This window comes from Buceros rhinoceros, unplaced genomic scaffold, assembly GCF_000710305.1.
Source record: "Buceros rhinoceros silvestris isolate BGI_N320 unplaced genomic scaffold, ASM71030v1 scaffold7976, whole genome shotgun sequence".
Lineage (NCBI taxonomy): Eukaryota > Metazoa > Chordata > Aves > Bucerotiformes > Bucerotidae > Buceros > Buceros rhinoceros.
Window position 1 is genome coordinate 89,401 of NW_010418035.1, and position 13,545 is coordinate 102,945.

The window sequence follows — 13,545 nt, forward strand, 5'->3', positions numbered from 1 at the left end:
AATGCCTTACTTGATGCAATAAGCCTCTTTGTAAGGTTCCATTGGTTTGCTGTGAAAATACTTACAAAGCAACAACAAAATGAGAAAGATTATCATTTTATGGTCCAAATTTAGCCTCCGGGTAATTATGTGCATCTCAGTAACTTCAAGAGAAGAAAATGCAGATAGGACAGGAATTCTCCTGGGTAAAAAATATCTTGTCGTGCTTTGAGGCCACTAGATTTAAACCTAAAGTTGATGATATAATTTTGAGTAAATCACGTCTAGTATCTTGTCAAAATAACGACTGTGCGGTTTCCTGGGGTTCTTACATTTCTTCTGATTTGCAACCGGCATTTAGTACCTTTTCCCCTCTCAATTTCTAGTACTCAAAAATAGCCCATTTTTATTCTTCTAAAAATAGATTCTTGAATTAGGTACACAGTGAATTCTCTCCTCTAAAAAAGATTGTTCCCTGTTTCCTACTGCAGTTGTTGCATATTCTGTTCTTGGGCTAAGAGACTGGAGAATTAATGCAGCAAAGCTGCTGTGGTGTAACTATCTTAATCCCCCCACGCCCTTTTCTCAAACCAATTTCTGTGTGATCAGCCAGCGTTTGGCTAGAAGTTTTGATGTTAAGGAAACAGCACAGGAATGAAACAGAGGAGGGTCCATTGTAGAGCTTGAGTTGCGAGGCACGAGCTTGCGTGATCTTGCAGCATTCCACATATCAATGGGCATCTTGCGGTTAGTATTGAAAAAGGGGGCTGAAACCGGAATTTGTGTGTCTAGCACTACTTGGCTTTAAACGAAGCAATTCCTTGGGAAAATGCAGGCTCTGCATGGTGATACTGTGCTCTAATGAAAGAACGATGACTTGGGTATGGCACTCTTCACGCTGTTTCTACTCAGAGTCATAGGACTAGTTAGTCATTCCTGTATTTCTTTTAACAAAACGCAGAGTTCATGGGCCAAGATGATTCATCTTCATTTGGGTGTTTTAAAGAAATGTGTTCTGTATATGATCAGCAAGATCTTAACTTCATGCAGACAGAATGAATTGTTGAAATCTGCGTTTTGACTGTGATTCTCTTTCCCCAGGAGACCTAATCTGGGCAGCCTGTTCTTTCTTGGGGAGCTTGTAACTTTCCCAAGAGTAAATCAAAATCATAACAAATCAATCCCTCAGTCAGCTGAACCAGAAAACACTGTGTTATTTGAGCTCTGACTCAAGAGTGGGTTCACGTGGGTAAAGAACGAGAAAACAAACTGGTCAGGGTTAGAGCTTTAAACAAAGGGCCGGCTTGGTTGTATTTTTCACTGTCCACAGATGCTTGAGCAAGCAGAAAATGTGCTGATTAGTTTTCCTAAAAATCCTCACCGCAGCCTAGTCTAGGCACCGCTTTAAAGTTTATACTGAAGCTGTTTCTCAACACAAAACCAAGTCTGGGAGAAGCACAATTTTGGGGGGTGATAAAAGACTGCTTAGAGCCCAAATTAAAATCTGAATAATTTTAGTTGAGAATCTGCTTTTCCTGCAGAGCCCAGCTGGATGCGTGACTGCAGATGCGTTATGGGAACAGTTACTTGGCTGGTCCACGCGCCAGACTGCTCTGTAGTTCTCGCACAGTGCACGGGGAAGAACTGCTGAGCAAAAGCTTTGCCTCTCTCCTCCAGGGCTGTTGGAGCTGTCCTGGGCCAGGCGGTCCAGTCCAGGGAACAAACCGGGATGCTGAGGCAGCAGAATATGCTTAGATGTCAGAATATACTTAGATCTTCAAGTGATCCGTAGCAGTCCTAAAATTTTCGCCGAAAGCAAGCACTTCCTACCAAAACGGTCTAACTAGTTCTAGTGTCTAGTGACACTAACTAGTGTCACAGTGGTGCTTCACCCGTTTTCCAGGGACGAACAGGGGTCTCTGCCCGCTTTGGTCTGCTCTAGTCGTTGCCTCAGGCTTCTCCGTAGCTGCAGAAGCACCACCTTCTCCCGGGAGCCGAGCGTTTAAACTCGGCAGGGAAGTGGAGAGCAGGCACGACGTGGTAACTGAATCGTGGCAAACACTCCTCGTGGTTTCATTGCCTGGATTTCTCAAGAAGAGGAGTTATAAGGTGTATTATCGTGACTGGTACCAGGAGACTTGTCACACAGGAAAGAGCTTAAAGGAAGAGATAATGTATCCTGCAAATTAGCCAACATCCTAATGGAGCCTAGTACAGGAATCTTAATGGTGTGAAACTCTTACATTTGCTTCTTTGGGTAGGGATTTTCTACTTAATAGGCCTTTGGTTTATTCACTCATTGATAAAACTGTATTTAATCCCGTTTTATAAATCTTGTTAGGAGAAAGATCATTCTCTGTAGGCTCTAATATCTGGGCTGATATTTCAGAGGAGGTGAACCTCCAGGCTTACAAATATTTTTTGCTCATTGTGCAGTGACGTAAGGAGAGGAGGTGGTTTATTCCTGCCCTCTGTCAGTTAACTTGCAGAAGCAAATACAAGATTTTCTTCTCCTCCGTTTTTCTCTTCCAATTTTCCGTACTCAGTATGGGAGTGCGAAGAGCTGTACTTCACCAATATTGCTTTGCTATCAGCATTATTATTGGGAGCGGCAAGCTAAATTAAGCGACAGTAAGACTCTTCACTCCTATTGAATTCTCCTCACATGGGACTATGAAGCTGGTGCAAACCAGCGCAGTTCTTCGCGTCACCAGCTTCGGTCGCGTTCATTTACGCCAAGTAAAGAACAACGGGACAAGTAGTTCTTGTCTGGCTTCTCACGTGCCCAGCTCAGATTTACTCCTCTCAGAGCAATCTCTAGGGCGGCGTGAACCAAGCTGCAACTGAGTAAAAAGATTTGCGTCCACAGAATAAATGCAGGAGTTGCTCTAGAGGTTTTGCCGTACTGTGCTCAGAAGTTGTTTTACATCAGGAGGACTTAAGCCAGTAGGAAAAACCGTGTGAGCGTGGCTGGGCTCTGAGGTGTTCTGGACACGTCACCACACTGCTGCGTGCCCTGTTGTGACCACCCGTGACCTGTTTGCCCATCAGTCCTGCTCCTGGGTCACGCGTACCAGATGTCACCATTCAAGTGCTGAAGAGCTGCTGGGTTCTGCTGTTTGTATCTGCAGACACTCAGAGTTAATAAGCCTGGCAAGGGCATCGCTTTCCAGCAAGGGCATCGCTTTCCAGCAAGCCCTGAACAATATCCAGCCATTGCACTTAGAGATGACCTTATATTAGGCTCTTAAATTTTCTTGTCCTCTGGGCAGAGGCAAAGATTAATTCCTGGCACTCAGAAAGCACATATCCAGCACCATCCTCTTCACATAACAACAAGCTGGATGGCATTAACCAGCTCTTTCTCAAAGCTTATCCACAACAAAACAAGCAATGAAGGAGAGGAAACCCATGACTCGTAGTACGGACAGCCCAGGCAGCCAGGAGCACCTTGCTTCAAAGGTGGTAACGGACAAAAGGGCTGCAAGAGTCTGACCCACAGCCCCACAACTGGTTGGCCACTGTCCTGAGAGCCCTCTGGGTATGGCCACACTGCAGAGCAGGGTGAGCATCGCTGGGTGGGCTCTTCATTTCAGTGGTTTTTATTTCATGGGGAGATGTACAGCCAGTTTTTCCTTTTATTGCTCCTGCAGGGCACTGCCACATGGAGCAGAAACTTCCCATTCTGAGTTCTCAGTTTGCTGGGCAGGCTCCAAACAGTAGCATCCATCAGTGAACGCGCTGCCTGCCTTCCCTCTGGCTCCCTGGAGAGGTTACACCCCCACCAGCCAATATTTTAGGGCTACAGTCCCTCTTGCCTCCACACTCCCACTCATCCACTGTAACATGCACAGCCCCAAGCAAATTCGAAAGAGAAAAACAAACAAACAACACCAACCCCACCTCACAATGTCCTTATGAAGAGCTGCTCCGTTCTTCTTGTGTAGTTGTAGCACAAGGAGTGTGGTACATTTTGGTGATGCAGGGAATTAACTGCTTTCAAGTTTATCTTTGTAAGTGTGAGCAAAATGTTTTATTTTTCACCGGCAATCTCACGTGGATATTATTTTTTTCAGTGAAATCTTAGCAAGGCTTTCTTTATGTCACTCTAAATCTTAGGAAGGTTTTCCTTGTGGTAAAACCTTTGTCAGTGTATTTGCAAAACCGCTGTTGACAATATTGCAAAAAACATATGAAATATAAACCAGGCAATACGCTGCAAAGCACAAACCCCAAATTCTCCTATCCCCTTGAATGCCTGAAGCACAACTGCATGAACGGCACAGTGAAGGTCAAGTACATTCACCCTAGAGATTTTAGGTGCAGAAGGTGCTGTGAAAGGTTGTTAATTTGTGGGCCTGTCTTGCCTGGTCCTCGGTCAGGCCCCTGTGCTCGACGGCTCCGTGAAACAGCCAGAGTCACTTTTCCAGTCCACAGCAGCACGGTGCATCCCACTCGATTCTGAGAGTTTCCACAAGCAGATCTGTTCTCTGCTGTTGCACCAGCTCCTTCCTCACCTCCTGTTTTGTCCTGTTTATTCTGATTGTGCTGCTAATGAGACACTTGTTTCCTGACCCCTGCCCTCTCAACAGTCTCGTGCAGCTCCTGTGACGTTAAATGAAATAAGGCACAGCAGCAATCCAGCAATCAAACTGCCAAAATCAACCTCCGCAACGTAGGTGGGCATCATTAATATTTTTCATTCCGGGCAGCACAGGAGAGAAGGCAGGAAAGAGGAGGTATCGCGCCCGGTGTTTGCCAAGATCAGGACGGCACACTGGAGATGGTTTGCTGAAATTTGGGGGGGAAGAATCTGTATCTTTGCAGCCATGGTAATAAAGCAATAGCTGCTTATGTGTCTTGATTTACAGGGTGTGTAACTAGTGTCAAGATTTTCAAAGAAGGTAATTGTAACAGCTGGTCCACAACTGGCAAACCTAGAAGTTGAGAGGCAAGAAAAAAGAACTAAACTGGTGCTGTGTGGCGTTTGTGAAGTGCAGATAGTTTGAGGTCAGAAGTCGCTATAGCAGCAAGAGAAGAAATTAAATTAAAAGAGCAAGAGACCAAGAAACAATTTTGAGAGCTTGGAAGGGAAGGGCTGAGAAGGGGGCTGGGCTTTTTTTGAGGAGCTCATCAAGGAGGGGCTCACAATGAGGGAGAAGGAGCAAAAGGATGATGGAAATGGACGTGTATCAGCAGTTCATGGACGTGAAAGCAGGCACTGGTACTGGAGGCCAGGAACCTCCACAGCTCTGTTCGTAACTGTCCTCACACTCCAGCTGTGTTTCACTGCTTGTCCTGTAAGGACTAGTCATGACTTTGTTCCACTACGAGGGTGCTTTTCCAATGAGATAAATGGTCTATCTGCCACGGCAAAGAGACAAAGGTAATGACGCCACGTTGTCCACTGGGATAGGGCTGTGTCCTGCTGTTCTGTTTTTGTGGTGCAAAGCGGCTCCAGAGGACGTGTGGCTGGTATCACCTCTGCCCGTGGAAGTCTGCAGCCTGTGCAAAATCAGGCGCCTGTAGCACCTCTGCCTTGTACAGCTGGTGCAGGGGGTGGGCTCCGACCCACCCCGTGCACTTCAGCCCTGCGTGACGTGAGGAGCGGGGGCATTGAACGGTTCCTGTCAGCACCCAGTTCCTCACAGGAGAACTGGTGATCCAACTGGCAGAGACTGGGGCCCCCGAGTTGGGAATGTCTCTGAATGACAACATCTGAAGGAAGAGGAGGCTCTGTCCTGTCACTGGCATCGTTGACAAAACTCCCATTGACTCGGAGGAGGCTATGAGGCAGCCCAAGAGGGCTGACTTCTGATGTCATCTCCCTGGTTTACTTTGTTTTCCAAAGACCCCTTTGTGTTTCTCTCCCTTGCTTTGTATTCTGAACATCCAGACCACTTCTAGGGTCCCCACATTGCATGTTTTGTGACCCTATTACGTACAGGTTGACTAGCAAGTCACGCTGATCCTGCAATGTAAGATTCATTAAAAGCCACAAGAGGAGGAGGAGGAGGAGGGCTGCTATTGTTCTGCCTTTGGCACTGCCAAACCACCCCTTGTTTTTTCTGCGGGCTGTCTGTGTGTGTTCAAATGCTGTTCGAACGGAGGCTGGAGAGAGGGCAGCGAGAGTGTTAGCTGGGTCTCAGCTAGAAATACTTGTGCGAGTCAGGGAGCAGGCATGGGAGGAAGGAAATTAAGTGGAGACATCTGTGTAGCTTCGCTCCCAGCAGCTCTGCCCGGGGTAGGGGTGGGAGAGTCATGCCGAAGATGACATAACATATTTTGTCGTTCGTGAGTTGGAAACAGAGGAAACTGCCAAAGCGAAGCATGGTCCGTGTCACGCATGGTCCGGGCGTACCGAGTACATAATGGAGCAGTGTCAGTGCGTTCTGCTCTGCCATTCACACCCCAAAGTAACTCTCCAAGACAGAGAACCGAGGAGAATGTGATATGGTCCAAAAACTGATCTTGGACTTTTTTCGCAGACGACTGAGCCAGAGGCCGACTGCTGAAGAGTTGGAGCAGAGGAACATACTGAAACGTAAGTCCTGATGCTGCTGACACTTAACCTGAAGCCAGCCAGTTTGGGTCAGTTTAGGTGTGTTCAGGGTGTCTTTTCTAAAATATCGATTATTCTGTAGGTGCTTCATTAATGTATGAGTGCATCGTAAATGCAAATAAGCCTGTGAGTCTGCAGCAACATCTAGAGCTGCAGAAACAATTCTTCAAATATTCTTCACAGTTCTTTAAAATCGGAGTCAGTAAATTAACAAGAATGAACAATCTACAGGGGAAAAAAGGCCAGATGTTCAATCTCCTGTTCCAAACAGAGGGTCGGTCACTCTCAGAAGCCGTTTTGCGGCTCTTACGGAGATGAGCATCCTGTGGTAAGTTAGTAAAGGTATTGATTCGTTTTCCTAAAAATCTCCACAGCCATCTAGACTAGGTGGAGCCTTTATTCAATTCCAAAAAGGAACTGATGTGACTCAGGGTTATTTCCCTGAAATGTTCCCCTGAAACTCCTCCTTTAAATCAGCCAAAAACTTGCTGGCTGACCCTCAAAATGTGAAATGATATTTTAAAGGCACAAAATACTCTCTGAGTTAAGGTGGTAGATACATTGCCACCAGCTTCCGGGGAAGCAGAACTGAGTCTAGCACAAACCTCGTAATCTCATGAATGACTAGAAAGAAAAGATGATTTCTTCACTCGCATCGAAGTGGTTTGAGTATTAAAAGAGAAAAAAAAAAGCTGTTCATCTAATTGTTGTTACCTTGGAAACAGAAAACGAAAGAAATTCCTCTGGTTTTAAGTTAGTATTCCAGGGAAATTTTAAAAAATTACTACAGAAGAAAAGTATTCCTAAGCGGTACCTTATACGTAATGTGTCCTGGGTAGGTCCATAATTCACCTTCTCTTGCTGTTCAAATTACTGCCTTGTAGAGAATCAGAAAGATGCAGCAGCAGCAGATAAATTCTGTGAAAATTAGCCAAACTGATTGATTGAGCACTTCAAAATCAAATTCCTGGCAAGTTAATGACAGTGTTAACACTCAGCGGGGTTTTTTCAGCTGTTCGCGTTATTACACGCGGAAGATGAAGACAAAGAGAGAGCGACCACTGTCAGTGCAAAGAGGAGAGAGTGGCGCGGGCAAGCCTGAGAGCGCCAGCACGGCCACTGTTTGGGGACAGCCTCCTCTCTGATAGCTCCTAACTCCCGTGACTGGCTGCTGGAGGACGGCGGGGCAGAACCTGGGCAAACACAGGAATCCAGATGTGGTTGTCTCATGGGGGGTAGCAGAACAGCTGGAGGAGGGGGAACCTGCGACGTGACTGATGCCAGGCTCGGGCAAGGAGAGACAGAGGCCAATTCTCTGGGCAGCTCATGCTGTCATCCCGGCATGTAGGAACAAACACGTCCTGCACCACCTGGGACTGGCGAGAGTGTCTGGGGGTTGGTGGGGGTCTCGGGCAGCAGCTTTGGCAGCAGCGTTTGACTCAGCGTCAGCAGGAGCAGCATTTCCAGTGCCGGGTGCCTTGCAGAGAGTCCTACAGGTCACATTGCCAAGCGCAGCAGTCGTGTAGCGACCTAAAGATGTCTTACGTTTCAGAGGAATTATCCCCTCAGTCACATCAGTTTCTTTTTAAATTGAAAAAAGGTTCTTAAAAGACGTGGATGTTGTTTGAAAGCATCACCCTGAATGCAGAACTGTGTTGTATTTCCTAAATGGAATTTTTGTAGCTTGGTTCCTAAGCACAGGTCTGCCCCAGAACATGTGTGTCTTGGTAGACAAACCACTTCATCGTTACAGGGAAAAGTAGAGCGCTGTTTCCAAGACATCCCAACTTTTGGTGAAGCACACTGGGAAAGGAACAAAAAATTGAAATAGTTATATAATTTAAAAAAAGAAAGTGTAGAAATGGTCCACCCTTGAACAAGTAAATATAAATAGTGACTGGTTTGTACGTCCCTTTGTGTCCTCCCCCTAGACCTCTGAGAAGGAGAGATCAAGTCAGAGGTATGTAGTAAGAGAAGTCCTGACCTGCAGGGTTGGTGTGCAGACTAAAGAACACGTTCTGCAGTCAATACTCACTGGCCAGGGTCATGGGGAAGGGTGCCCCGATCCCATCACACACCGCCCCAGTGCCACTGCTCAGCTGTTAGCCTGGCACATTCGGGGTTGCATAAATTCCTCACAGAAATGGTGCTGAGGTGGGCTCTGGGGGTCTCAGGCTGTTCTGGGGAACGTTTCACACTGGCACAGAAATCACAGGCCTGAAAATCCGCCCAGACCCATCCACCCACCCTCACGCACGGAGGGCGAGAGAAAGAGAGCATCTCCTGAACACATCAGATAAAATAAAGCAACCGTTCCATACCTTGATAAGATTGGTGTGACCTAATTAAGAAATTAGCTCAAACAGAGTCATTTTCTGATTTTGGAGGAGAATGTGTTCCTGATTCCCAGCTTTTACCTGACCAAGGTCTTCAGCCTGCCCGGCTGTCTCTGAAGGTGGGCGGCTGGGCTGAGAATTGAGGAGAAAAGAAAGGCATTATATGCCAAGTACGGAAAGGACTGGCCATGACATCAGTTCTATAGTAACTCCTCACCCGGACTCTCTGTTTAGCTCGGTACCTTTCTGAATCAATCTTGCCAGCATTTAGTAGTCGCTCTGTTGCTGAACGTGGACGTTTGCAGGACCAGCTCCTCCAAATTTGAGAGACACAAAGGGAAAAACAAAATTGCTAGAGGAACCTTTGCTAGAAGGGAATCCAGCCCAGTAGGGACAGGAACCATTGAAAGAGGAAAAATACATTTATCAGTGTAAGTATTCCAGTTATCATTTTAAAAGCCATTTGTGACTCCTTGGTGTCTTCGGTTCTTTTGACTCCAGTATTAGTTTCCTTCCTCCTGAAAAATGTAAGAAGTATTTCTGGTGAAATCACATTTAGAGATCAGAAGTGTATTGTAAAACTTCTTAACAGACTTGGTCCACTTTGGTGGAGGTTTCCCAGGCCTGACGGAGTCGGTGAGCAGTTGCGATAGACCTGCCAGCTCTGCTGTCCTGAGCAGCAAGAGACCTGACTTCCAGCTTCCTCACCTGCCCAGAGACTTCTGGGGTCTCTGAACCTTAGGTCTTACTTTTGCGTGGGGAAAGCTCCAGTTTTTAATGCACTGGTCTGAGATGTTGCAGCTCCTCCACCGTGGCCAGGCTTCCATTGGGTTAGGACCTCCGTATGGTATTTGCTCTCGCCTGTTGCACGCGGTGTAATTGGAGTAAGGAGCGGGGTGATGGTTCCTCGCTGCCTGAGGAGCTAAGTACCCAGAAACCCGGCCTTCTAGTGACCTCCAGTAAAGTGCAGTGCGACGACATGCGTGGCAGCCTGCTCCTAAGCTGAAGAAGAGTCGGTGCACATAAATATTGTTGTCCTCTTGCGGGATAATGGTTGAGGCTTGCCCTGTTAGGAACTCTTAATGTGTGATCTTTTGGCTTAATGTTGGCAGTGAATTGCCTTGGGGTGTGCTTTTACGCTCCAGTGTGGTGCTGTGAAGGCTCATGATGAAAGGACACTCTCTCCTTACTCTGCTCAGGTCATGGGAAGCTGCAGGTTTTGCCTGGCACCCCTATACTGAGGGTTTTTTTCCATTCTCCCCCAAGAGTAGCTGTGAGAAATTATTCTGTAGACAGAAAAAAAAAAGCAGCATGTGTTTCTTTTCCAACCATTGACCTTGCAGCCTAGCAGAATCTGACTGTATCGTAGCCAACCCCCCCGAGCCACCAGGCCTGTGGGCAGGGAGATAACAGTTTCTGAAGAGCTGGCTCGCTGCCTGGCCCGTCTAGAAAGTGACACACATGAGGAGGTGCCAGGGAAAGCAGGGAGATCGTAGATGTTTTACGAAGTGCGTGAAGAAGCGCGGTAGCTATGGATTGAGGAAGTTTGCCAGCCCCAGAGGGACATGCAGTGCATCAGAGAGGTCCTGAAACATGAATATACTGATGGAGAGGCTTATTTGGTCCTGTGCATGCCTGGTGAGTCCACAGCCTGAGATCCTTGTGAATCTTTTACAGCCCGGAATGAGCAAGAGGAGCAGGAGGAAAAACGAGAGATAAAGAGAAGATTAACACGTAAGGTGAGAAGCAACTTTAATCCTGTTATGATGCTCGTGTAACTTTCTCCCTGCTGCAGAGTTTGCCTTTTCCCTTTTCCTCAGCACCATGTTCAAAAGTAGAGTGGGAAACACTTAGATCTTCAGAAGAAACCACCAGTGTGACAGGGTGTGAGTCCACAGAGAGAGGAGGGAACCACTTTGCAGGCTATTGCTGGTCACAGTGGTCACATTTTGGAACAGGACAAAAGAAGATCTAGTCTTCACAACCGAAAGAGCTTTGACCAGTGAAGGACAGAGTCTAGCACTGGTCTAACCGCGCTCCCTGGAGCAGCCTGCCATGGCTCCTGCAGCCATTGCAAAGAGAGCAAAGTTAAAACAAGGCCGGTTGCGTTTGAAAACTCCACCCCAAAAAAAGCATGAAACTGGGAAATGAACTTTTTCTGGAAAAGGAGCTTGTGACAAGGCCCTTAAACAGAGACAAGCTCTCCCAGAATGGTGTACGGTGCAGAAAGCAATCTCATGTTGACGGGGAAGGACGAACGAAGCGGCGTAGTTCGTAGCATAGTGCAGCGTAGCACCTCTGGCTGAGGTTTTCCTCCCCTTTGAAAGTCATTTACTCTTCACACTGAAGAGCAATCGTTTCAGATACACACGTTCAGTCTGTCAGTATCTACAGGTGCCCCAGCATACATAGACAGCAACCAATCCTCTTATTCCAGATAAATTTTATCCCACCACTATCTCCAGAGATAGAGAAAGACCCTTAAAAACTCACATGCTTGTGAAGCATCACCAATCCCTTCCTGTCTGTTTTTTTGACCTATGTTTTTGACCTAGATTTCATGGTATGAGTGATGGGCTCTAGATAGACATGGAAAGGCAATACTCACAGAGCTGTACTGCTTTCTGTTATGGTTAAGACTCTCATGCCTTATTCTCAGCTCACGTAGATCAGCAGAGTTCTCGGTCACCAATGGACAGATGCTGCTGTTCCTGCAGCAGCTGAGGATGCAGCCCAGAGAGCTGTAATATTATTTTTCAAACACCTAAATTCCTGAAAACAAATGGCAGGGATGGTCTCACATCCCCTCGTAGCACTGCCTGAAAGAAAAGATCCTGACTGCATTGCAGATCTTCCCTGGGACGTAACGCTCTGCGCCAAGGCTAGAGATGAGCTTTTAGCAGGCTGCCATTTCCCGGCGCACGGAGGGGTGAACACCTGCAGGAATCCAGTCCACAGCATGGTACCGGTTGATGGACAGCTGTAGCAGATAAAAAGCAAAGCTACCCATACCCGATCTGCTGCCTAAGAAGTGGGGGCTTGCTAACTCAGCCAGCGCCGCGCCGTTCCCACCTCCGCTGTTTCCTGGGAAAGGCACAAAGCACGGGGACTGTCCGCAGCTAGAGCTGCTGCAGCCTCGCAGCAGTGCCTGCTCCCCAAAACCCCAGCGGTTCCCAATGAGATTTCGTTCTTTGTCTCGTTTGCACTTTTAAGCAGGAACAACAGCGAGGGCAGCGTCAGTTTGTGAGGCTGGTAGAAACGTGACTCAGCATTGTTTGATTTTGATCATCTTTTTCAGCCGTTGTAAATTGTTCTCATCACAAATGTAATTTTAATGAAGGAACCGCAGGCCTGGTCTGACGACAAATCTTGCTCTCATCTACCAAATGCGCTGTCATAAAAGCCCAGAAATCACCAGAGGAAAGAAGTGAAAGTGTGCGTGTGGCTAGATAGCATCTAGAAATGCCAACCGCTGAGTGAATCCTGCAAAAATCCCTTGTTATTGCCCAGCTCAGCCTTGCCCCAGCACGTCCCAGATGTGCCGTGGTGTCCACAGCGGAGCGGTCTCATTACCGAAGGATCTCAAACCTCAGATCGAGCAGAAGTTTACCTGAGCACAGCAAGTGTTTTGCCCAGCAGACCTTTCTGTTTGCACGGAGTTTTACTGCACACAGGGGTGAATGCAACATAAGGAAAATACGCCGCGTTGCCGCCCTGTAACCGTGTGTAGTTGTTAATAAGGGAAGGGGGTTCTGCAGAATCAGCCGACAAGACTTTTGACCTTGCGCTGTGGAAACTGCAACTGTCCCTGAAATTTTTTTTTTTTTTTTTTGGTGGCATCATTCCAACTCCAAGGGAACAACCCACTTCATCCATTAAAAAGCTCTTCTTAAAATTCCTGCAGCGCTGACATTCCGTTACAGTATTATGATGATAAGTTGTAACATGACATGCTGCAATAAGTAAGATTACCCCGCCAGGTCTAGGTGCCTTGTTAAAGTCAGCAATAAATACCCAGCTGAATTCGTCATCTGGACAGGCAATTTCTGAACAAAAATTTTTAAAAATCAGGTGACCTATAGCGAGCTGCCCCTTTAAGCACTTTTCATCCTCTCAGACTCATCTAACTGCAGATGAGCTGGCGACAGGGAATAGCTGACATTCAAAGAGCAAAGGGGAGGCAAAAACTGCTTGGTACAGGTCCACTGTCCCTCTTGCCTGAGGAAGGAGAGGTGCAGTCTGTTTGCCGATCAGAGGTGCCATGGATTGTGCTTCTGCACATCCAGCCACCCCTGTGCTCCCTCTCCCTGCCCCTCGGGGCCCATCGAGCAGCTTTGGGCACAGGGACTTGCATCACTGGAGTGGAGGGACGTGTGGCTTAGGAAGGATTTTTCTCTGAGCACTGGTCTTGGCACATTCCAGCAATATTAATGTGCAGAGGCCCTCTGGGAGAAGTGGGTCTCCTCCACGAGGAGATCTGGGCCCCTAGGAATTACCTCTAAGAATTCATCCTCTCTGCTCCATGGTGAATTTGGCCGAGCACCAAGGCAATTGACACAAGCGTGAACCCCTCCTGAGGGCTTCCATTACAGAGAGAGAGTCGTAGCCTGCATTAACACAACACCTTACAGATCACTTGCAGAGAGACATAAACCTCTTCTTTACCTA

At 47.2% G+C, this 13,545-nt stretch overlaps 1 protein-coding gene across 1 annotated transcript in view; it reads left to right on the top strand.

The window, feature by feature from the left end:
• Positions 1–13,545, top strand: part of PHACTR1 (phosphatase and actin regulator 1) — a 56,622-nt gene that overhangs the window by 34,326 nt on the left and 8,751 nt on the right. The window contains exons 7-8 of the mRNA XM_010138377.1: positions 6,468–6,523; positions 10,555–10,616. Coding sequence (XP_010136679.1) covers positions 6,468–6,523; positions 10,555–10,616 — 118 coding nt within the window. The remainder of the gene's footprint in view (positions 1–6,467; positions 6,524–10,554; positions 10,617–13,545) is intronic.